Below are 25231 nucleotides of genomic sequence, written 5' to 3' on the forward strand. Positions count from 1 at the left end.
AAACCGAACCAGTCACACCAAGTTTATAACCTAACCCTAAAATAACCCATTTTTATGAGTATACAACCCTTACCTAGTCCCAGACCCTAAAATTAACCATTTGCACTCGAGGCCTAAACCGAACAGGTCGCACCAAGTTCATAATCAATGCCGGAAAAACCTTAACCCAAAACTAACCCCTAAGCTTAACCAAATTTGGGACCTTTATGAAAATTTAACCATAACCCAGCCCTTGACCCTAAACTGAACCATTTGAACTTGAGGCCTAAACTGAACCAGTCACACCTAGTTTATAATCTAACCCTAAAATAACTTTTTTTATGAATATACAACCATTACATAGTCCCAGACCCCGAACTTAACCATTTTATCTTGAGGCCCAAACCATACCAGTCACACCAAGTTCATAATCTGTATCTGAAAAACCTTAACCCTAAACTTACCCCTAAGCTTAACCAAATTTGGGATCTTTATGAAAATTGAACCACAATCCAGCCCTTGACCCTAAACTCAACCATTTGAACTTGAAGCCTTTTGCACTTAAAAATATGAACCCAAAACATGAAAACCATATCCCACCATCTGCCCCCCCCCAAACCCCCCCCACCCCCAACACCAGCACCACATACATGTACACACAAAGACACACACATCTCTCCACACACGCTCCTTCATCTCCCTCCCTCTCACCTCTAACTGCTCCATTTCCAAAGAGGGTCAAGGTTATTGACAAGGAACCATGGATAGACAATACGCGCCGGCCCGTGCAAGCCCTTGACATTCCCATTCAACCGGCCAGTCGATTGATGAACCGGGGGGTGTCACTGTAAATTTCCCCTAACCTAACCCTAACCCTAACCCTAACCTAACCCTAACCCTAACCCTAACCCCTAACCCTAACCCTAACCCTAACCCTAACCCCTAACCCTAACCCTAACCCTAACCCTAACCCTAAACATAATTAGAAGGTCTCTAGCCCCAGAAAAAGACAGAATTGTCTTACCTGTTTGTATAGTTGTTTACCGGTAAACAGTCCACAGCATCCTGGATGTAACAACACACCGCATCCTGTAAAAACGGATGATGGAGAGTTTTATGTGTTGTGCTTCTCTTTTTCTCAACACATTGTTTAATAATTGCTTAGTAGTTGAATGTATGGATTCTAACTGTATATTGGATATTTTCCTCATTGTTCATGGAGTTTTCTTACCCACACTGGAGCCCCTCTGGGGGCGCTGGGTCCTTTGACCGCCCAGGGATACCTTTAAAGGACACAAAAGGAGTTTTAATCAGTTTGATCTTGTTGTAAATACTTACCGTTCATATTTCAGGATTCCACAGTTCACACAGTATGTTCTAAGATCTGTACATTGTATGTGGCGTGACAATTTTTGTATTCTGTGACCTCCATATTGCTTGGACGACAATTTTGTTGCAGTGGCAGAAAAGCGACAGCAGATGGCGCTCGGTGTCTTATTGAACAGCGCTCGACGCTAAGGACCCTGGGAGTCGGGCGCCCAAAAATTTGAATCTGAGCCCGCCCATTCCTTCATTCATTCTCCCAAACAAACATTCTGGAAGATACCGAGCGCCAGCATTCGCTTTTTTCCACCTTGTTTTGTATTTGTGTCACAAGTTGCCTGAAGAAGGTCCTTTTCAGGACCGAAACGTTGCACCTACTTGTTCATTGTTTTTGTTTCGGCAAACTTGCAGTTTGTTGTTAAATAAATACCGTGTGTTGACGGAAGAAGCTTCCCTCTTTTCTGCCACACCAGTGAGTATTCACCGTTTTTCACGCCACCCAAGGCGCTAGGTTTAATTCTAGGCCAGTGCCAGTGTTTATTAGCCTTTTAGCCAGAATGGCGGCTTTTGATAGAGACGGAGACTGGACCCAAGTGAGCTACCGCCGCGGCAGACAGCAGAGAAAGCCTCCGCAGCCGAGGTACGATCAGCCTCCTATCCGGGTAGAGATCGCCAGCCCACAAGACGCTCCTACGCTTCAGTGAGCAGAGGTGGGTTTAATCGGCAGCCTCAGCAGCCTCGGCAGCCCCGGCAGCAGTCCTGGAACCGCTCGGCTGACCGCTATAGGCCCCAGCAGCCGGTTAGCCGCCCGCAGCAGCCGCACGCCTCCAGCGGCTACAGGGACGACCGCTCAACGCGCCGCTGGTACAGCACCGGATCCGACGCCGAGCAGCGCTACAACCGGCGCCGCCCCCCCCGCGACGACTACGGGACTTACAGAGCCCCGGCTCCACTCCTTCCTGCCCGGCGCCCCCCTCCTCTGGATCACGGATCCCGCCGGGTGCGCCGCGACGGAGACGCGGCGCAGCGGGACCTTTACGCACGCGACGGCTGGAAAGCTGCGCGCCCTCACCGGAATCAACGCCCGGCTCCTCAGAATAGGAATCGAGTCGCTGGACCCAGACTTCACAGACAAGGTCTGGGTCATCTTTAAAGTAATTAAAGCCATGCATCACCTCAAAAATGCCTCTGGGGAGGAGCCGCCTCCGACGATCAGAAAAACCACGCAGCACCTGGTGGATCTGATTAAACCAGCCTCTCCAAATCAGACCACAGAACTGCTGCTGGAGGGGAACGCCCGCAACTGGGAACACAACGCCATCATGATCCTGCGCCAACACTACGAAGACAACATAGACAGAGACCTGCAGGGGATGGCGACTATCCCCAGCCGGGCCTGGCAGGGCCCCTTCCAGATCGCGACACTCTGGGCCAAGAGAAACCTGGGCCGCAGGCTCAGGCAGGACACTTTAGATGAGGCTGAGGCACTCCTTAAAGCCAACTTGGACCCAGACCAGGCTCCGATCCCTGAGCCACAGGAGCAGAGAAGCCTCATTACCCCTCCTGTGACATCCTCCACACCTCCACCTGCTCCCCTCCCCACCTGCCCTCCTGCCACCGTCACTACTGTCCGGGCTCAGGTACATGTCGGAGCGGCCCCGCCCACCCCGGCCCCGCTCATCTTACTCTCTCCATCCCCCAGACCCCTCAGGTCATCTGTGGCCACGATGACCGACCAGCGGGGGGGAGACTGGTCTCCCTTTGCAGACCCGGACCAACAGGACTCTCCCCCTTCTTCTCCTCCTCCCCCTGAGCCTCTCATCCCCCTCCCCTCTACCACCCCTCTCTCTTCTCTCCCTCTGGCTCCCATCTTTCTCCCTCGCCCTCCTCCACCAGCCACCTTTTCTTTTTCATCCTCCTCCCCTTTTGGAGCCTTACCTCAGAGGACCGCAGCACCCAGCCTCAAGAAGCAGAGCAAGACGGGACGCAAGAGGGTGTGCCTCGGGAGGGAGGGGTACAGCATCAGTCCCCCCACGGAAATTCGTCCACCTCCCTCTTCTTCTTCTTCTTCTCCTCCTCCTCCTCCTTTACGCCCTCTCCCAAACCCAGCAGTGTTCCAGGAGAACTCTCAATCCCTACAGCTCATTACTGAGGCAGAGACTGAGAGCATCCGAACCAGCGGAGGTCCAGGAACGGAGCCTCCCCTGCTCAGGCTCACCCTTCTCCCCAGGAAATCCACACCAGACACACCCCACACACAGACACAGACACCCCAGACGCCCCAGACACCCACACGCAGACCCACCAAACACATAAACACACTCAGAAAGCTCAAAGACTGGAGCCTGTGCATCAGAGAAAGAACCCTCATCATCGGTGACTCTAATGTTTCCAGAATCGCCCCCTTTCAGATCCAACACCTTCAAGTGGACAGTTACCCGGGGGCTAAGATCCACCACGCCGAGTCCCTCCTGAGGAATGCCACACACACGGTGGAGCCCGAGACTGTCATCCTCTCCTTTGGACTTAATAACAGACAGCAGCAGACCACCGCCACCACTGTAAAACAGCTGCTGAAGACTGTAAGAGTGGCCCAGGACAGATTCCCCGAGGCCATGGTCTTGGTCCCTGTCCTCAACTTTTCCCGTCACCTGCCAAAGGCCGAGCAGCAGGTCATTAAGGCCCTCAACCAGTTCATCTTGGAGCAGCTGGACTTCATCCCTGAACTCCCCAGCAGGTATTTTGGTACTGAAAGGGACAACATACACTGGTCCCACCGCACAGCCTGTAAAATGCTAGATCACTGGTTGAATCACATTGAAAAAACAAAAAACTGAGGAGCCCCGTAAGCCTGTTCTTTCAGGAGGGGTTCAAAAATGTCATGGTTCTAGCAAAGAAAACTAAACTCACAACTGGTCAATTAGCTCTGCTAAATAGAGGTCTTAACTTTATCCCAACTAGAGGCAGCAATAAAAACATCAGACCCCAGGCCAGACTCGACCTCCAAAAATATCACAGAACATTAAAGTTATGGGCTTACTATGAAGACAGGGGAGACTCCCCTGACACAAAAACGCCTTTTACCTCCAAATCCAGCTGGACTCCTCCAGAGCCCAGCCTGCCTCCCCACATAGGGGATTTAATCAAACTGGATCTCAGTTACTTTGATAACTCTTTTGAAGTCCTCAGAGTTCAGACTAATCTCACGCCTGAGGAGAATCTGGCCCTAAAAGAATTAAACGAAAACAAACAAATCATAATCAAACCTGCAGACAAGGGGAGTGTTGTTGTTGTGATGGACCTGGATCAGTATTTATGGGAGGGAAACAGACAACTTAATGATCAAAAATATTACTCCAAATTAAACAAACCCATCTATCCAGAAACGTTCACTCAGGTCACCCGAATCTTCCAAAAAATCTATGAGAAAAAATTAATTAATGCAAAACAACGAAATTACCTGATAGGTGACTCTGAACCCAGGCCGAGGAGGTTCTATTTGCTCCCCAAGATCCACAAAGACCCCGCTTCTTGGAGCAAGCCCTTTCAAATCCCTCCAGGGCGCCCCATAGTGTCCGATTGCAGCAGTGAGACCTACAGATCTGCTGAATTTATTGACCACTTCCTGAATCCTCTGGCCCAGAAGCACCAAAGTTATATCAAAGACACCTATGACTTCATTCAGAAGATCAAAGATCTCCACATCCCTGCAGGCTCCCTGCTGTTCACTATAGACGTGGACAGCTTGTATACAAATATAGAAACCAAAGAAGGGATTCAGGCCGTGAGGGAGGCCTTTTACAAATTTAAAGAAAAAAAGAGACCTGACAAGGAGTTACTAGAACTCTTGGAGATCAATCTGACCCGAAACGATTTTGAATTTAACGGGAATTACTTCCTGCAGATTAAAGGTACTGCCATGGGTAAAAAGTTCGCCCCTGCTTATGCAGATATTTTCATGGCTTCCTGGGAGACAGCGGCCCTCAAAAAGTGCAGCAAAAAAACCCTGCACTACTACAGATACCTAGATGATATCTGGGGCATTTGGGCCTACTCCCAAGAGGATTTCATTGTTTTCTTCAATATTTTGAATAATCACAATCCCTCTATAAAATTAAAATATACTATTGACCCTGATTCTGTGAACTTTCTGGATACCACAACCTTTAAAGGACCTAAATTCACCTCAAACAATCAATTAGACATCAAAGTGTACTTCAAAGACACAGACACACATGCATTATTGCACAAAAGCAGCCATCACCCCAGACACACTTTTGCTGGTTTAATTAAATCACAACTATTACGTTTCCACAGAATATGTACACAAACAGAGGACTTCAAGCAGGCCACTGGGGTGTTGTTTTCCGCTTTGTCCACCAGAGGGTACTCCAGGACCTTTCTCAGAAACTGCTTTAAATCCTTCCAGCAGAGCAGGCCCATGACAACCTCCACCGCTCTCCCATTTGTCACCACCTTCTCCCCATCCACGGTGAAGCTGGTCAAAAACATCAAAAACAATTTGGAACTAATTATGAGCACACAGCAATCACAGGGGACGATCAGAATTATTGCTGCCTTTAGGAAAAACAAAAACCTGAGGGATTACCTGGTGAGGGCGGCGATTAAGACAGACTCCCACCCTAAAGACAAACACAGGACAAACAGACATGATTTTTTCAAACAAAATAAATGGGTTTATGACTCTCATCATAGAAGTGTTTACCCTACAGCTGCATATGGTACTGTTTCCTCCAGGAATTGTGTCTACTTGATCACCTGCAGAATGTGTGGTTTGAGGTATGTTGGAGAGACACGTCTCCCACTACACACACGCTTTGTAGCACACAAACACAACATCTTGAGACACAAGAACACTGACCGTCACGTGGTCCGACACTTCATAGCCCATGGGTGGGAGTCTGTCCAGGCCTCTGTCCTGCAGTGCAACCCGCACTGGTCCACAGCCCAGAGGAGGAGGGCTGAAAGAGGCTGGATCAGTCAGCTGAATACTTTTTACCCCACAGGGCTTAATGAGAGGGTTTACTTCCGCCCCTAGCCTGAACCTAACCCTTAACCCCCTGAGTGTATAATCCCTCTCTGTTTTCCACTCCTAATTTTGCCCCCCCCTTTCTTTTTCTCCCCCCACTCCACCCCCCTCCCCCTACCCTCACCCTAACCCTAACCCTAACCCTAACCCTAACCCTTACCCTAATCCTAACCCTAACCCTAACCCTAACCCTAACCCTAACCCTAACCCGTCAACTGGAGCGACTGTACAAAAAGACTGGACTCACTGTACACTCCCAGATGTACATGGATCATCTTCAACATTATAAGAACTCCCTCATTACAGCAAAATCCTCATATTACTCAAATCTCATTAACACTGGTACAGGCAACAACAGAGTCCTCTTTTCCACAGTTAGTCACCTACTCCAGCCCCCTAAAACCCTCTCTCCAAACATCTCCACTGATCAGTGCACTGCCTTCCTGGATTTCTTCAGCTCCAAAATCAACATCATTCACCAAGAACTGGCCTCATGCTGCACCTCCTCAAATGATCCACCCTGGATGATCACCACTGCCCAACATCCCATCAGCTCCCTCTCTGACTTCACCCCAGTTTTAGAACACACCATCTCCGAACTCATTCATAAAGCCAAAACCACCACCTGTCAGCTCGACCCTCTTTCCACCTCCCTTCTCAAAGCCTGTCTGCCATCCATTACCCCCATGATCACTAACATAATTAACTCCTCCCTCATCACTGGTACTATACCCCCCGCTCTCAAGCTGGCAGCAATCACACCTATCCTGAAAAAACCCAGTGCTGACCCTGCCGATCTTAATTGTTACCGTCCCATCTCCAACCTCCCCTGCATCGCCAAAACTCTTGAAAGGGTGGTTGCTGCACAGCTGCAATCTCACCTCGACACTAACAACCTTCATGAACCCTTCCAATCTGGCTTCCGTCCAAAACACAGCACTGAAACAGCCCTGGTCAAAATCACCAACGACCTCCTCTGTGCAGCTGACTCTGGATTACTCACTATCCTCATCCTCCTCGATCTCAGTGCAGCATTCGATACCATCTCCCATCCACTGCTCCTGGACCGCCTGGCTGGCATTGGGATCACTGGTGCTGCACATTCCTGGTTCACATCTTACCTCACCGACCGCCAACAATTTGTACAGCTAGGGAACCATAAGTCAGGATGTTTGGGTGTTTCACTGGGTGTTCCCCAGGGGTCAGTCTTGGGTCCACTTCTCTTCATCATTTATCTCCTACCTCTGGGCACAATCCTCCGCCACCATGGGGTCCACTTTCACTGCTACGCCGACGATACTCAGGTCTACATCTCATCCAAACCTACCGCTGCCATCCCTCCCACCTCCCTCATCTTCTGCCTGGAAGATATTCGGAGCTGGATGAGCAGGAATTCCCTGAAGTTCAACAGCAATAAAACAGAGGCCCTGCTCATCGGCTCCAAATCCACCCTCACCAGATCACAATGCACCCCAGTTCCTCCGATCATCATCAACGGCTTCCCTATACCCTTATCCCCCCAGGTCAAGAGCCTCGGCGTCATTTTGGACAGCACCCTCTCATTTGCACCTCATATTTCAAATATCACCAGGACTGCTTTCTTCCACCTTCGCAACATCTCCAGACTCCGCCCAACACTGTCCTATCCAGCACTGAAATTCTGGTTCACGCATTTGTCACCTCCCGAATTGATTACTGCAATGCCCTCCTCACCGGTCTCCCCACCAAACTCATCAATAAACTGCAAATCATTCAGAACTCGGCTGCCCGTATCATCACTCGCACAAAATCTTCGGACCACATCACCCCTGTTCTCATCCAACTACACTGGCTCCCTGTCAAATACCGTATTCAATATAAGAACCTTCTCCTCACCTACAAAGCTCTGCATGACCTAGCCCCCTCATACCTCTGTGACCTACTCCTGAATATACTCCCTCTCGCACCCTCCGCTCAACCTCTGCTGGACTACTCACAATCCCCACTTCACGCCTCACAACCGTGGGTGCCCGAGCCTTCAGCAGCTCAGCACCCAGACTGTGGAACTCACTCCCCCCACACATACGACAGTCAGACTCTATCAATCTGTTTAAATCTCAACTCAAAACTCATCTGTTTAAACTGGCCTACTCACTCTAATTGAACATTGCACCTCACTTGCTTTTATTCTGATGATTTGTTTTAATGATGTTTTTATAATGTTGCTTTTATCTTTTGTTGTAAGGTGGCCTTGGGTGTCATGAAAGGCGCCCTCAAATAAAATGTATTATTATTATTATTATTAGATAGATAGATAGATAGACAAATACTTTATTGATCCCCTGTAGGAGAAATTCAATTGTTCAGCAGCTGTTCATACACACACATACTCATTCAAAAACAGGTTAAAAAAAAGTTACTAACTATATAAATATAAATAGATAAAAAGATAAAAGAAGTGCACATGTTCAGACTGAGCTGTTATACAGTCTTAAAGTAGCAGGAACAAAAGATTTCTTAAACCGCTCTGTTCTACTCCTTAGAGACAGGAGCCTGTCACTGCGTTTGCTCCTCTGAGCCGACAGACATTGGTGTAGTGGGTGCCTGGTGTTACTCAGGATGCCCTGCATGAGAGTCCGCATCCTTCCCCACAGAGTCCACCCTCCTCCCCATCACAAAAACACACCTTATCGAGCCGGTTCCTGTCCCTCAAGGTCATACTGCCCCCCCAGCAGACGACCCTGAAAAACACTGCACCGGCTACAACAGACTGATAAAAGATGTGCAGCATGTCCCTGCTCACACCAAAGGCCCTGAGCCTCCTCAGAAAATTCTTGTAAAGGGAGTTTGCCTGCACAGACCAGTCCAGCTTGTTGTCGAGGTGAACTCCGAGATACTTATATGTTTTAACCACCTCAATTGTCTCACCATCAATGGTGATTGGTTGATGTGAGGGCCTCCTGCTGAAGTCAATGATCATCTCCTTGGTTTTTGCTGTGTTCAGGATCAGACCATTACTCCTGCTCCACTCTGTGAAAGAGGAGATGACTCCTCTGTACTCCCATTCGTCCCCTCCCTCCACACATGCCACTACAGCCGTTTCGTCAGAATATTTCTGGATGTGGCATGCCGTGGACCTGTAGGTGTGGTCCGCTGTGTAAAGTGTGAAGAGAAAAGGAGACAGTACTGTCCCCTGTGCCCAGTGTTGCTCACCAGGGTTTGTGAAACACTGGTCCCCAGCTTGACATACTGCAACCTGTCCGTCAGATAGTTGTAAATCCACCTGACAAAGATGGGACCCACACCTATCCTCTCCAGCTTCTCCTTTAACCTCTGAGGCTGAATTGTGTCAAAAGCACTAGTGAAGTCAAAAAACATAAGCCTCACATAGCCCCCAGTCCCATCCAGAAATGACAAAGACTGGTGGAGCAGGTACAGGACTGCATCATCCACCCCCATGTTCTCCTGGTAAGCAAACTGCAGCGGGTCCAGCACCTGCTCTACCTGAGGTCTGAGCAGTCGGAGCAGTAGCCTCTCCATAGTCTTCATTATAACAGACGTCAGGGCTACTGGTCTGTAGTCCTTCATCCCTGCCGGCCTTGCTACCTTGGGCACTGGTACAAGGCATGAGGTCTTCCATAGAGCAGGGACACATCCAGTTTGAAGACTACGGTTGAAGATGGTTTGTAGAGGCACTGCCAGCTCAGAAGCACAGTCCCTCAGGATCCTAGGTGCTACTCCATCAGGTCCAGCAGACTTCCCTATGCGAACCCTCCTTAGCTCAATGCGCACCACATCCATTGAGAATGCAGCAGCAGCAGAGGTGGAGTAGCCGCTGGGTGGAGCAGGGCAGGAGGCAGCAGCAGCAGATGTGGAGTAGCTGCTGGACGGTGCAGAGCAGGAGGCAGCAGCAGAGGTGGAGTAGCTGCTGGACTGTGCAGAGCAGGAGGCAGCAGCAGCAGCAGCAGATGTGGAGTAGCTGCTGGACGGTGCAGAGCAGGAGGCAGCAGCAGAGGTGGAGTAGCTGCTGGGTGGAGCAGGGCAGGAGGCAGCAGCAGTAGCAGAGGTGGAGTAGCTGCTGGGTGGTGCAGAGCAGGAGGCAGCAGCAGAGGTAGAGTAGCCGCTTGGTGGAACAGGGCAGAAGCCAGCAGCGGAGGTGGAGTAGCTGCTGGACGGTGCAGAGCAGGAGGCAGCAGCAGCAGCAGATGTGGAGTAGCTGCTGGACGGTGCAGAGCAGGAGGCAGCAGCAGCAGATGTGGAGTAGCTGCTGGACGGTGCAGAGCAGGAGGCAGCAGCAGAGGTGGAGTAGCTGCTGGGTGGAGCAGGGCAGGAGGCAGCAGCAGTAGCAGAGGTGGAGTAGCTGCTGGGTGGTGCAGAGCAGGAGGCAGCAGCAGAGGTAGAGTAGCCGCTTGGTGGAACAGGGCAGAAGCCAGCAGCGGAGGTGGAGTAGCTGCTGGGTGGTGCAGAGCAGGAGGCAGCAGAGGTGGAGCAGCCACTGGACAGTGCAGAGCAGGAGGCAGCAGCAGCAGATGTGGAGTAGCCGCTGGGTGTACATGTAGAAGGGGTGGAGTCAAACCTGTTGTAGAAACGGTTGAATTCATTCGCTATGTGGGCATTTTCAGGTGTAGCCTTTCCCCTTCTCTTTGAAGCCTGTGATTGCCCTCATGCCTCTCCACACTTCTCGTGTGCTGTTGTTCTGTAACTTCCTCTCTAGTCTTTCTTTATAGGCTTTCCTTGCCCTCCTTGTACTCCTCTTCACCTCTTTCTGCGCCATTCTAAGCCTGTCCCAATCACCACTCCTAAACGCCTCCTTCTTCTTGTTCAAAACCTGTTTTAAATCCCTCATAATCCAGGGTTTATTGTTTGGAAAGCAGCGGATGTTCTTTACGGGCACCACCACATCTGTGCAGAACTTAATGTAGTCTGTGACACAGTCCACAGCTCTACTGAGGTCACAATTGTCCCCTCCGAAGCCCATAAGTATATTCCAGTCGGTAGATGTAAAACAGTCTCTCAGAGCTTCGGTAGACTCTGGGGTCCATTTTCTGACAGATCTACTTGTAATGGGCAGTCTCTTCACACATGGCGTATATGATGGTCTTAGGTGAATCAAATTGTGGTCGGACTTGCCAAGAGGATACGTCAGCATGATTGAAGTCCCCTTATGTTAAAATCAATGCATCCGAGTGTAGTGACTCAATTCCTGCGACAGCTTCCTGGATGACGTCACACGCTTCTGCTAGTGGTGGGATGTAAACAACAAGAACTCCCGAGGCAGATAGTATGGTCTTAAAGTAACCAACAGGAGCTCCACATCGGGACAACAGATCTTTGTCTTCACGGTTACGTGCTCAGGGTGACACCACCTGTTGTTCACCAACAAGGCAAGTCCACCGCCCTTTGTTTTACCACACGTCTCCGTATCTCTGTCCGCCCGTATCATTGTGAAGCTGGTTACATTGACAAGCAAATCGGCGACACTATCCGCTAGCCAAGTCTCCGTCAAAAAGTATAGGCAGCACTCACGGTAAACTCTGTCAGTCTTAACCAATCCCTCCAACTCCACGATCTTATTTGATAGAGAGTTTACGTTCCCCATAATAACTGACGGTATGAATGGTTTGTACCGCCACCTCCGTGCCTTCAGTTTGGCTCCTGCTCGGCAGCCGCGGAAAGGTTTCTTTATCTCCGGCGGGATCCAATGCTTAATACCAGCCGAAGTGTATCCCAGCCGAAGCAGTTCATCTCTTGAGTACTTAAACATGCACATCTTGAGAAATAAAACGCAGTTTCACTTACATACTTTAGTACAAACTCAAGCTGCTCGAACTAGCTGCCACCGCAGTTGGCGCATGCGTTCCACGCGTTCCACCGTCAGGAGGAATTGTGGGAAAATCTGAAGCAAAGACATGTAGGAGCATTTCTTTGAGGAAGAGTGGAGGCAGAGATCGAACGACTTCATTAGTTTCTCTGAGACAAATAAGAAGCTTCAGCAGTCTGAGTTCTTCACATCAAGTGGATGTTAGTTCTGACTTCATCTACTTTAAGGGACTGAACCAAATGTGAGTCTGAGGCAGCCCGAAAACCTGCCCAGTCCAACTCCTCATGCCTCCACTTTCCCTTACACCAACAAGAATTCAGCACTCATGGTAAACATTGCGCTGAGAGACTTTTTGACTTTCATGCTCAGAAAAGCTCCCAAAATGTACAAAACAAATAAAAGTGAAAGCTCAGAAAAAGATTAAAAGAAAAACTGGATAACAAAAGACTGAGCTTCAGTCAGTGAACTGACCTCAGAGTCTGCAGTCTGCAGTGTGGACTCTCCAGGCCGCCTGACAACAGACGTACTCCTAAATTCCCCAGTTTATAGTTGTGATTCAGGTCCAGCTCTATGAGATGGGAGGGGTTGGACTTCAGAGCAGAGGCCACAACTTCACAGTGAATCTCTGAGAGGTCACACTGTGAAAGTCTGTAATAAAGTGAGTTAGAATAAGAGAGGACTCTTTGTTTGATGAGATCAGAGTGGATCAGATCCTGTTTAGACTACGTCATCAGAAAGATCAGAGTCTAAACCATCTGAAACACATTAGGGACAAAACACATCATTTTAGACTTCTCCAGAGGAATCAGGATTAAAGTCTGTTTATTTTTTATTTTCACATCAAAACTCTTCTATCAGACTGATTTGTACACTGTAAACCTAGATAAGTTGAGTTTTTCGTTGAAATGATTTAAACCTGTTACCTTAAAAAAAACTAAGAAATGAAATATAAAACCTTAAGTTAATTTAACTCAACATCTGAAGTAGTTACAATTATCATGGAAAATCATTCTACTGAATGTCTTCAATCAAATAAACCTGATGCCCATTTGTTGCAAATAAAAATATTTGGTAATGTTTAAAAAATGCTGTATATCACTGTTAAACATAACATGTTGACCTTTCTCAAAAGAGAAATATGGAAACTTGTTGCCTCCAAAAGGTAAAGTAATGCTAGAGTAACTCAGCTTTACTTGTCAATGAAGCCTGGAGAAACCAAGTGCTTATCTAAACTTGAAGCATGCCAGGTCATGGATGAGCAGAAACTTCTTACTGCTGAACTCAGAGAAGATTGAAGTCATTGTTCTTGGGCCTAAGTATCTCAGAGAGGCTTTCTTGAACAACATCACTGCCTTGGACGACATCAGCTTGGTTTCCAGCACCACTGTCAGGAACCTGGGAGTTCTTTTCGATCAGGACCTGTCCTTTAACTCTCACTTCCAACAGGTCTCAAGGACAGCATTTTTTCATCTTCCTAAAATCAAGAAAATTAGACACATCTTGGACAATGAAACTAGTCCATGCTTTTGTTTCTTCTTGGCTAGACTATTGTAACTCTCTTTCATCCAACTGTCCTAATAAGTCTATGGCTGGTTCTGAATGCTGCAGCTCGGGTACTGACTTGGACTAGAAGGAGAGAGCACATCTCTCCAGTGTTAGCGTCTCTACACTGGTTACCTGTAAAATCTAGGAAAGAGTTTAAAATTCTTCTTCTGACCTACAAAGCGCTTAATGGCATTGACCATCCGAGCTTGAAGAGCTAATTGTTCTGTGTTATCTGCCTAGGTCACTGCGTTCTCAACATGCAGGTCTACTCCTAGAAACCTAGGGTCTCTAAAAGTAGTATGGGAGGTCAAGCCTTTACTTATCAGGCCCCCCTTTTCTTTGGAATAAATTGCCGGTTGAAGTCCGAGGGCGTACACGGTCTCATCCTTTAAGAGTAGACTTGGAACTTTCTTTTTTGATAAAGCATAGTTATAACTGGATCAGGTCTGAACCAGCTCTTAGTCATGCTGCTATAGGTTCAGACTGCCGGGGTGAAACTGACACACAGAGCTCCCATTTCCCTCTCTCTATCTGTCAGTCTAACTTCTAGTCTTACTGTCCTGTTATAGTTACTGACCATACACCTCTCTGGGAGGCTCTGAGTTTGTCTTGTAGGTTCCTCTGGATCGGTGAAAACGCTGTAAGCAAAACAGGCCTGCAGGTAGTGCTATAACTGTCTTGTCCAGAAGCAGCTTTTGGGAGATCTCCACCAAAGTAGAGTTGAGCCGATTATCTGGTGTATTGAGGGATACCAAGTGCAAAAGTGGAGCAAGAGATGCACATTTTGTATGAAGACAGTCAGCAGATTTAGCACAATGAGCAGCTCAAGCACAACACGGTAGTTTGTGGCGATCGTAACAGCGGTACTGTTGTATACGCTGAGTGTGACGTCAGCGTTTCCACTGAAAACGCCGGCTGACTGTTAACGTGGCAATGGTGTAGGCAGCTTTTCAGAAAAATCCCACTCTGGAGGCCATTTTCAAAAGTTTGTGTTTTAGGTCGGCTGAAACGCCATTTCCGTGTAAACACAAGGCTGAAACGCAACAAAACTTTTGCGTTTCACCCTAAAACCGTTGTCGTGTAAACGGCCCCTTTATCTTTCTCATCTAACCCATCACAGTCTCCTCAGATGTCGGTCTAACATGAGTCTGGTTCTGCCAGTTAAAGTGAAGTTTTTTCTTGCCATTTTAACTTACTAGATGCTGCAAAGTACTGTACTCATGGTGGGGTAAGATGAGATAAGACTCCTTATCTTGTCTTGATGTTGGGTTTCTGTTAATAAAATTCCATTGACATTCACAGGTCTAGACCTGTTAATGTTTCTGGAAAGTGTCCTTAGATGACGTTTGTTATGATTTGGCGCTATACAAATAAAGACTGATTGATTGAATGCTAACTTAAATAAAACCAGTAAATACAGCTAGATTACTTGGTTCCTTGGGATTTTTTTAAGTAAATGCAACTTAAGTAATGCTTTATGATAACTTGTTTTCTTGTTCTGCACTATAAAAAGTTTATGCTCAGCTGGGTCTTATATCCACAGCGTCCCCTCCTCTCTCATGGTTACAAAAAAATCAGTTCTAATTTCATAACTTTAGTAACTGTGATTGAGGAGTGAAGGAAGTAGATATGAGACCCCACTATACATTGATACATTATTCCTCAGGGGCCACAGGTTGTTTGAGCCCCACAGCACTGACTGGTGATCTATGCTCCATGGTCATGGGTCTTGTACCTATTGACTTCTGCAGACTGCCTAATGCCAAATTCTGAGTTTAAGTGTGAAATCTATTTTTTGGGAGACACAGAAAGCCAGCCCATACCAGGTAGAGCATAGACAGCTGATCAATGCCACAAGGAGCAAGGACAGCTGGTCCATGCCATGAAAAGCACAGACAAACAGTCCATGCTCTGACACACAGACAAATGGTCCGTGTCAGGTGGAGCACAAACAGCTGGTGCCACTGCTGCACATCTAGAAGTTCAGCAGGGTCTCACATCGACTCTGCCCCCTTCTGACTCACGGTTACAAAACACACTCACAGAAACTAATGATTTTAAGTTGTGCTTACGTAAACAGTAACAAAAGTTAAATCTACTGATAAATCATCAGTTTCAACACTGAAAACTCAGACACTTGAGTAAATTGAACTTACTAACAATTTTAAAATTTTCATAGCTCAATCCAGTTGAGTAATTTGGACTTCGGGGTTTACAGTGTAAAGTTGATCTCAGAGAAACTTACCGAGCCTTCCTGCAGTTCCTCACAGCTGGAAGCAGTCTTCGTCGTCCCTCCCATGACGTGTTGTACTTCTTTAGATCTAACTCATCCAGAACTTCCTCTGACATCTGCAGCATGTAGGCCAAAGCAGAGCACTGGATCTCAGAGAGTACCCTCTCTAATCTGCTCTCTAACTTCAGGAACTCTTGGATCTCCTGATGGACTGAGGGGTCCTTCATCTCCATAAGACAGTGGAAGATGTTGATGCTTCTGTCAGGAGAGACCCAATAACTGTTCATCTTCTTCAGGTTGTTGATGACTGTGTGGATCATCTCTGGACTGTTGTCTGTGTGACCCAGCGGACCTCCTAAGAGTCTCCGGTTTGACTCCAGAGACAGTCCATGAAGGAAGCGAACAAACAGGTCCAGGTGGCCGTTTTCACTGCTCAGGGCTTCCTTCATAGCTTCTTCCAGGAGGTCTGCCACAGTTGAGATTTCCTCCACAAAGTCTCCATATGTGTAAGGGTGTAAGGTGTAGACTGCAGCCAGAAACTCCTGAACACTCAGATGAACAAAGCAGTAGACTGTTTCTTGGAAGATCACACTCTCTCTTTTGAAGATCTCTGTACAAACTCCTGAGTACACCAAAGCCTCTGAGACATCCAGACCACAGCTCTCCAGGTCTTCTTGGTAGAACAGGATGTTTCCTTCCACCAGCTGTTCAAATGCCAGCCTGCCCAGCTTCAGGAGAACTTCTCCGTCAGCCTCCATCAGCTCCTGAGGGCTGGTCTGATGAGCCTCAGCGTACTTCTTCTTCCTGTGAGTCTGAACCAGCAGGAAGTGTGAGTACATGTCAGTCAGGGTTTGGGGCAGCTCTCCTCTCTGCTCTGTGCTCATCATGTGATCCAGAACTGTAGCAGTGATCCAGCAGAAGACCGGGATCTGACACATGATGTGGAGGCTCCTGGAGGTCTTGATGTGTGAGATGATTCTGCTGGACTCATCTTCATCCCTGAACCTCCTCCTGAAGTACTCCTCCTTCTGGGCGTCAGTGAAGCCTCGTACTTCTGTCAGCCTGTCCACGTGTGAAGGAGGGATCTGATTGGCCGCTGCAGGTCGAGAAGTGATCCAGACCAGAGCTGAGGGAAGCAGGTTCCCCTGGATGAGGTTTGTTAACAGCACCTTTACAGAGCACTGCTGTGTGACATCAGACACACGCTGAGTGCTGTGAAAATCCAGAGACAGTCTGCTTTCGTCCAGGCCGTCAAAGATGAACAACAGTTTACAGACAGCCAGCGTCTCTGCTCTCAGCTTCTCTAATGTTGGATGGAAAACATGGAGCAGCTTTAGGAGACTGTAGCGCTCGTCTTTGATCAGGTTCAGCTCCCTGAATGGAAGCAGGACCAACAGACTGAGGTCCTGGTTTTCAGAGCCCTCTGCCCAGTCCAGAGTGAACTTCTGCACTGAGAAAGTTTTTCCAATCCCAGCCACGCCGTTTGTCAGGAGCACTCTGATGACTTTCTGCTGCTCAGGTAAGGCTTTAAAGATGTCCTGGATCTTGATGGGAGTGTCCTGGAGGATCTCCTTCTTAGAGGCTGTCTCCAGCTGCCTCACCTCATGTTGGGTATTCACATCTTCACTGGGTCCCTCTGTGATGTAGAGCTCAGTGTAGATCCTGTTGAGGAGGGTTCCACTTCCTGTTTCATCACTTCCTTCAGTCACACGTTCACATCTCCTCCTCACACTCACCTTGTGTTCATTGAAAAGCTCCTGCAGTTCAGCTGGCTCTGAAAAAGACCAATCAGAGTGAGACAAACAAAGAGAATGTGAAAATGAAGGGATCGTTTCCATTAGCTCATCAATATGAAAAGATGTGCACAGAGTCCTCTCAGCTCTCTGTGTCCATGTGTGCAAACTAAAGCAAAAAGAAAAGAGAGAAGAAAGTGAATGAAGAGACAGAGGACAAGCTCATCAAAGTCAGACATGTCAGCTCTGAGTTCTTCTGGCTTTGAGTTTTCTCTCAGAGGAGAAAACAGATCAAAGAAGAAACAGCAGAGAGATCTGCTGGAGCAGACAAAGCATCAGGTTACATTTCACCTGGCTTTGAAATGTACTGATAATCCTAAAAATCTTTGTGCTGTGTGACTGAATCATGTCAGCCTCTTCAATCCTAACCTTGTGTTTCACACCTCTTCACACACAGGTGTACAGGCTTCCTTTGTTCAGGGCTGCTCGGACGGCCTGTCTCAGCTCCAGGTCCTGGTCTGGGTCAGAGAGAAAGAAGTTCAAGTTAGCTTCTTTGTCTGGATGAATTCAGCCTTCAGTCTGTGATGTGTTTGATTTGAAGCCTCTTAGTTTCATAACGCAAATCCTGTTTTTCCTGTCTGACTGTTTGATCAATCACAGGCAGACATTCCTTGTGGTCTTGTGATCAACACAAAGCTCACACTGTCTGACTGTCTGTGGCTACTTCACAGTCAGAGCCTTCATTTTCACAGAGCTGAACTCACCGACTGATCCACATCTGTCCCTCTGCTCCCATCAGACAGGGAAGACTCCCCGCTGTGGGAGACAGACAGGAACTAGCAAAGACTTCAGGGTTTCAGCCGTGCTCGCATTTTCTACAAACATTCAGGAGAGGAAACAGCTCCAGGGTCTTACTGTGGCTCTGTGGGTCCAGGTTCATCAAAGAGGTTTAGACTACCAGTTCTGGACCAGTCACTCCTCAGGGACACACAGCTGGGTCCTGGAGACTCTGCTCCCTGTGCGCTGGACTGAAATCTGCAAAAGCAAACTTGTTCTTCTAAAGAACTCATATATCTTTGACAGTTCGTCTGAGAAAAGAGAAAAATTCAGTTCAACAATTTTATTTAGCAGAAGCTTTTTGTCCAAATCAGCATACACCACTGAGCTGGGGTTTGGTGCCTTGCTCACCTTGACAAAGCTCAAGGAATAGGACTGACACCTTTTCAGCTCTCAGCCTAGTTCCTAATCTTGGTCCATGCAGGTACTTGAACTAGCAACCCTCCAGTTACAACGTCAAATCACTATGGATTGAGCTAGTGCTGGACAGTGGCAGAAACTTGTCCCTTGGTCGTTTTGAAGATGGTGAAAGTATCAGCATAGACCACAGTTTATTATTATTATCCCTATTCTCACAGGATTAGTATGACGTGTGATGCTCTGGTAATTTAAGAATGACCCCCTGACATCAGTTTTTGGTGTGATTCATTCTCACAGGATCAGTGAAACCTGTAAACAACTTGGTGTTTCTCCTGTTTCTGAGTGAAAATGCTGCACAGATCCACCATGCTTTAGAAGCAGCACCTCACTCTGCAGCTCACAGCCAGCTGTATATTTAGATCCGAGAAGAAGAAGACGCCCACATCCAGCTTCATTCAAACTGTGGCTGAATCTCAATGTGATAAACTGCAGTTTCCTCTCTGCTCTCTTCTTCACGGCTCTGGAAGAACCTTCTGAGTCGCTATAACATTGTAATGTGATACTGATGAGTGTTTTTTTCTCGTGTGGCAGCAATACTCTTCAGTAGAAACCCATCAGCAGGCTTTGTTGAAGTCTTTTCACTGACATAAAAGAATGACTAAAATTCTTCAGTGGTTTTGTAAAACTTACTAAAAAACCTCAAATGAAAGAGAAAATGTCTTAAGTTTTTTGTCTTTATCAATCTGTGTTTTACATAAACTCACTACTTTTACCGATCAGGAGTGCTGACAGGCTGCCAACACTAAATTCAATTTTCGTTTCTCTTTTTTCTAATGGAGTACAGCTTTAAAATTTTGTTACACTGCATAAAGACATAATTGAGTTTCATCAGCCTATAGCCTCAGTTTGCCCTGAATCAATAGAGGTGCTGCTCTTCACTTCACAGAGAAAAATGAGACCACAGTGAGTAAAAATATGTGGGGTTGAAGGGTTTTAAGCAGGCTTCAGCCCTAAAGCACGTTTTCAATGGCCAGTGTGACGGCAACCGTCCTTGAGCACAATTCACTTCTCTGCTTTGGCATGCTTCAGAGAGGTGGGCTTTGGCACGGTTTACTTCATGCACAAGCACAAGCAGGCGGACAGCGCGTGAGATCCACGACTTATGATCACCGCGAGTGCATCTCTCGACAGTCATTTTAAACAAAGCGGGGATGTTAGAGGGCTGTGTCGGGCAAAAACAACTTGAAGTCTAAAAGTCCATAAAAGTTGCAGCAGTGCTCTCTGTGTCTCATTTTGCTGCCTCTGATGAGATCACGCTTCATGCAAACAGACGTTTCACCAGTGGCGAACCGTGGCCCCAGCCACTGGGCCTTCAGTAGGACCATGGGACCACACGTGGCAATAAACAATCAAAAAAAGAAATAAAAACAATAGCCAGAATCATGTGACATGGAAGTTTAGTATATTGATAGTTTTGTGGGATTATTAATTTATCATGTGCCTGAACACTGCAACACCTAACACAACTTCAAACAATTAAAAAATTACGATATAAAAAAAAAAAAAAAAACGGAGTTTCAAGTAAGCCAGCAACCACACAGTCTTCTCCATTACTTTCCGCCATTTCTCTTTACGTTCTGCCAACTAGATCTTCTCTTTTCTCCTCACTCACTCACAGCTACAGTTAGGCGCTTATCCATTAAAGTGATACTCTGGGATGGAACAAGTTGGGTCCTTTCACAAGGTTTAGGGCAGAAATTACCCCTACAGCAGTGTTTTTGTGCAGCAGAAGCCCAGAGCGCTCGCACCCAACACCCCCTCCCTGCTCGTCAGCCGGTTTCCTCTGCAGTCAGACGGGGCCATATTTTACTTGACCAAAAACACAAATAAACGGACTCCCACCGAAAAAATCTGATATCAGTCTGCATTCACGCTTTATTGAGAGAATTTTCAGTGTGTTACTTTCACACAGAAACACCGCTAAATAAGGCTCTAATTCTCATCGTGTCTCTGCGTCCTGGCAGACTACCTGCATTTGTTTATATCTGGCACGCCGCGCGCGCGCGCGGACTAATACACTAAGTGGTGAGCGCCTCGTAGCCAGCTGCGGCTCTGCAGCGGAGGTAGCGCCATTTTACGACACGATGAAAACTAGAGCCTTATTTAGCTGTGCTTTTGTGAGACAATCAGCATGGAACAAGAGTGCCGCAACATTGGCCAGCAGGAGACAGGGCCAGGAAACCTGGTTCACCTTGTATTTAGCTGCTGACATTAGCATAATGGGCTCACTCTGTTAGCTCTGCAAAGGCCATGAACTGCTTCTTTAGTCAGCAGCAAAGCTGGACAGGCATGTCTGATAATCTACATTAAGGAGCAATAAAACAGAGAAACCAACGCTGTTTACAACAATTTCATTTCAATTCTCTCATGAATATGATGGTGTGCTCCGAAACAGCGCATCAGTGCCAACCTGCTGCACACTGAGAGACTCCAAGAGCAGAAGAAATAAACAGGTGTTTCCATGTTCACGTCTTTGCAGGAACAAAAGTCATATTGATTAAGTGTTAGTGTTTGAATCATGAAGATTTATTGCTGTTACTATGGAAACTACAGGCGCAGTTAAACTGTGTTAAACTGTTCGTGGTTCTCTGCTCTGCTGAGAGGCTCAGAGCGCTCAGCGCTGACACACACATGGAGCACGGCACACGCAACCAAGACTCAAACACCTCAGTGAAGAGGGATGATGGACCAACATCTATAACATCTATTAATGACATGCCATGTAAGGACGAGACACAGCTGATAGGGGGCCCCACCACATCACTGTGGAACAGGCGGTGGGACCAGAGCGCGCTAAGAGCGATGGGAGCTGAATAGCCAGCACAAGAGCTTGTGGAGAGGAATAACATGAGATATGACAGTTTACCGCTGTTCTTCAATTCCATATCATAATGAAGTTGGCCCACAGTATACCGTGGACAACAGTAGAGTGGCCAGCACTAGATGAAGCTAGTGATGCTCTGACAGTGAGAAGAACTGAAAGCTGATAGCTGACAATAAGCTGTAAACATGCTGTTCTCAATGATCAAAAGAGTTCAGTGTGTCTGCTTTCAGCAGTGGTGGACAAAGCTCCACTCCACTACTTGAGTCAAAATGTTGATCCTCATGGTCACATCTTACCCCGCTACAAAGAAAAGAGGATTAGTCTAAATGTTATTCAAGTTAGAGTACTAAAGTACTTCCTTTGAAAAAGACAGGAGTATTTCGAAGTACAAATTCCATGTCCACCTCCGTGGCCACCACCTTATTGTGGTGGAAGGGTTTGAGTGCCTCAATGATCCTAGGAGCTATGTTGTCAGGGGGCAACCGCTCCTGGAAGGGTTTTTTAAGGCAAACAGGTCCTCGGTGAGGGGCCAGACAAAAAGCGGTCAAAGACCCCTAGTGATGAGTACTAACAGGATTCAGTTCACCCTGGCTGGAGGGTCACCAGTGCCTCACCCTGGAGCCAGGCCTGGGGTTGGGGCCCGCAGGTGAGTGCCTGGTGGCCGGGCCTTCACCCATGGGGCCTGGTCGGGCCAAGCCCAAATGGGTGACATGGGTCCATCCTTCTGTAGACCCACCACCTGCAGGAGGAGCCATAGGGGTCCGGTGCAATGTGGATCAGGCGGTTGTCAAAGGCGGAGGCCTTGGCAGCCTGATCCCAGGTTACGGAAACTGGCTTTTGGGACATGGAACATCACCTCTCTGATGGGGAAGGAACCTAAGCCGGTGCAGGAGTGAGAGAGATACCGGCTAGATATAGTTGGGCTCACCTCAACGCATAGCTTGGGCCAATCTTCTCGGGAGGGTTGGACTCTCTTCTTTGCTGGCGTTGCTCCAGGTGAGCAGGTGTGTGTTTACTTGTAGCTCCCCAGCTCTCTGCCTGCGTGTTGCAGTTTTCCCCGATGGAAGAAAGGGTTGCTTCTTTGTGCCTTAGGGTGGGAAAATGGGTCCTGAGCTGTTGTTTGTGCCTACCCACTAAGTAGCAGCTCAGAGTACCCACGTTTTTTGGAGTCCTTGAGACGGGTGCTGGAAAACACCCCAACTGGAGACTCTATTGTCCTACTGGGGGATTTCAACGCTCATGTGGGCAATGACAGCATGACTTGGAGGAGCGTGATTGGGAGGAACAGCTTGCCTGATCTGAACCAGAGCAGTGTTCAGTTGTTGGACTTCTTTGCTAGTCACAGTTTGTCCATAACTAACACCATTTTCGAACATAGGGGTGTTCATAAGTGCACCTGGCAACAGGACACCCTAGGTTGCAAATCAATGATCGACTTTGTAGTATCACCTGATCTGCAGCCATATGTTCTGGACACTTGGGTGAGGAGAGGAGCAGAGCTGTCAACTGATCACCACCTGGTAGTGAGTTGGATCAGATGGCGGGGAAGATGCTGGACAGACCTTGCAGACCTAAATGAAGAGTGAGGGTTTGCTGGGAACGCCTGGCTGAGTACAATGTAAGTTTTGAACACTGGACCAGCTCTATACCCTTGCAAGGGTGCTAGAGGGGGCATGGGAGTTTGCCCAACCAGTCCACATGTGCTTTGTGGACTTGGAAAAGGCTTTTGACTCTGTCCCCTGAGGTATCTTGTGGGGTGTGCTTCGTGAATATGAAGTAGATGGCCCGTTGTTACAGGCAGTTTAGTCTCTGTATTTCCAGAGTGAGAGCTTGGTCCGTATCCCCAACAGTAAGAGCGCGGTCACACTGACCATCCAAACCGTGCCGTGCTTAAGCACGATTGCCCCCCCACAGCTCTGTTTTCCAGCTGGAGAGTACGGCCAGCAGTCACACTACCCCAATATGAACCAGACTTTAGCGGGTATCATACACGTGCACAACCCGCCTATGTCATCGTAAAGTATCTGTTTACATGAAGCATGATCTCATCAGTGTCAGCACAATGATACACAGAGAGCACTGCTGCAACTTTTGGACTTATGGTGAGTCGTTTATGGCCAACACAGCCCTCTAACGCCCCCGCTTTGTTTAAAATGATTGTCGAGAGATGCGCTCGCGGCGATCATATGTAATGGATCGCACGCGCTGTCCGCCTGCTTGTGCTCGTGCATGTAAACCGTGCCGAAGCCTACCTCTTCGAAGCATGCCAAAGCACGAAAGCGAATCGTGCTTGAGCTCAGCACTGTTGCGGTCACACTTACCTTTCCAAATGTCCTTTACGGCACCAGTGTGACCGCGTCCTAAGTCAAACTTGTTCACAGTCAGGGCTGGACTCCACCAGGGCTGCCCTTTGTCACCCATTCTGTTCATTACTTTTATGGACAGGATTTCTAGGCCCAGTCAAGTGGCGGAGGGAGTCAGGTTCGGGGGTCTCAGGATCCCATCTCTGCTTTTTGTGGATCATATGGTCCTGTTGGCTTCATTGAACGCTGACCTCCAGTTTGCACTGGGGCAGTTTGTAGCCGAGTGTGAAGCAGCCGGGATAAAGATCAGCACCTGTAAGTCTAAGGCCATGGTTCTCAGTCGGAAAAGGGTAGACTGCCCACTCCAGGTTGGGAGAGAGTCTGTTCCCCAAGAGGGGGAGTTCAAGTATCTTGGGGTCTTGTTCAATAGTGAGGGGGAAATGGAGCGAGATTGACAGACAGCGTCCACAGTGATGCGGACGCTATACTGGTCTATGGTGGTGACGAGAGAGTGGAGCTAGAAGGCAGAGCTCTCAATTTACCGGTCAATCTACAATCCAACCCTCACCCATGGCCACGAGCTGTGGGTAGTGATCAAAAGTAACAGATCGCAGACACAAGCGGCTGAAATGAGCTTTCTCTGCAGGGTGTCTGGGCTCAGCTCTGGAGATAGGGTTCGGAGTTCGGACCCTTGGGAGGTGTTTCGGGGCATGGCCAAGACCCTGGGGCAGACCTAGGACATGGCGGAGAGATTATGTCTCTCAACTGGCCTGGTATCCCCTCAGAGGAGCTGGTGGACGTGGCTGGGGATGGCACTGCTGCCCCCCGCAGCCCGGACCTGGTTGCGGTGGAAAGTGGTGGAAAATGAAATGAACTGAAAGTCCATGTCCTAATGTCAGGATATTGCTGTGTTGTTTTCTCAGGGCTTTTACAGAAGCTTGGAACCAGCCAATGAAGTACTGACTTCCTGATGTACAAAGTACAACTCTGCTTTCAAGAACTCCTCATCCTGTTGAACCACTCGGCCCATTGCTAACATAACACATGCCTTATTAAAATCTGTAAACCGCACACAACATCCAGCCTGCATTTTTGCATGTCTGTGTAAAGTGATGGAAACACTGGTTCATTCCAAACTATCTTTTTTCTTTTTTTCTTTTTGTGATGTCATAGCCAGAGAACAC

At 47.9% G+C, this 25231-nt stretch overlaps 1 protein-coding gene across 1 annotated transcript; it reads right to left on the reverse strand.

The window, feature by feature from the left end:
• Nucleotides 1–13556: 13556 nt before the first annotated feature.
• Nucleotides 13557–24165, reverse strand: LOC141786525 (protein NLRC3-like). Its single transcript, XM_074665134.1, has 5 exons — nt 24066–24165; nt 22359–22483; nt 22100–22232; nt 15943–17704; nt 13557–13626 (listed from the first exon to the last, which is right to left on the reverse strand). Exons 1-5 carry the CDS (start codon nt 24163–24165, stop codon nt 13602–13604), a joined length of 2145 nt encoding a protein of 714 aa, XP_074521235.1. The 3' UTR covers nt 13557–13601.
• Between the last annotated feature and the right edge of the window lie 1066 nt (nt 24166–25231).

Source organism: Halichoeres trimaculatus, unplaced genomic scaffold (assembly GCF_033239565.1).
Source record: "Halichoeres trimaculatus isolate MK-OKI-2021-1 unplaced genomic scaffold, fHalTri1.1 fHalTri1_scaffold_38, whole genome shotgun sequence".
Taxonomy (NCBI): Eukaryota; Metazoa; Chordata; class Actinopteri; order Labriformes; family Labridae; genus Halichoeres; species Halichoeres trimaculatus.

Excerpts from the sequence above, each read along its gene's own strand:
- LOC141786525 (XM_074665134.1), bottom strand. The coding sequence starts at position 24,165 with ATGGGTGACAAAGGGCAGCCCTGGTGGAGTCCAGCCCTGACTGTGAAC. Across the intron at positions 22,233-22,358 it reads ACCCCAGGCCTGGCTCCAGG|GAGCGGTTGCCCCCTGACAA; the intron begins GTGAGGCACTGG and ends AAACCCTTCCAG. Across the intron at positions 17,705-22,099 it reads TCCTGTCTTTTTCAAAGGAA|AGCCAGCTGAACTGCAGGAG; the intron begins GTACTTTAGTAC and ends GGTCTTTTTCAG.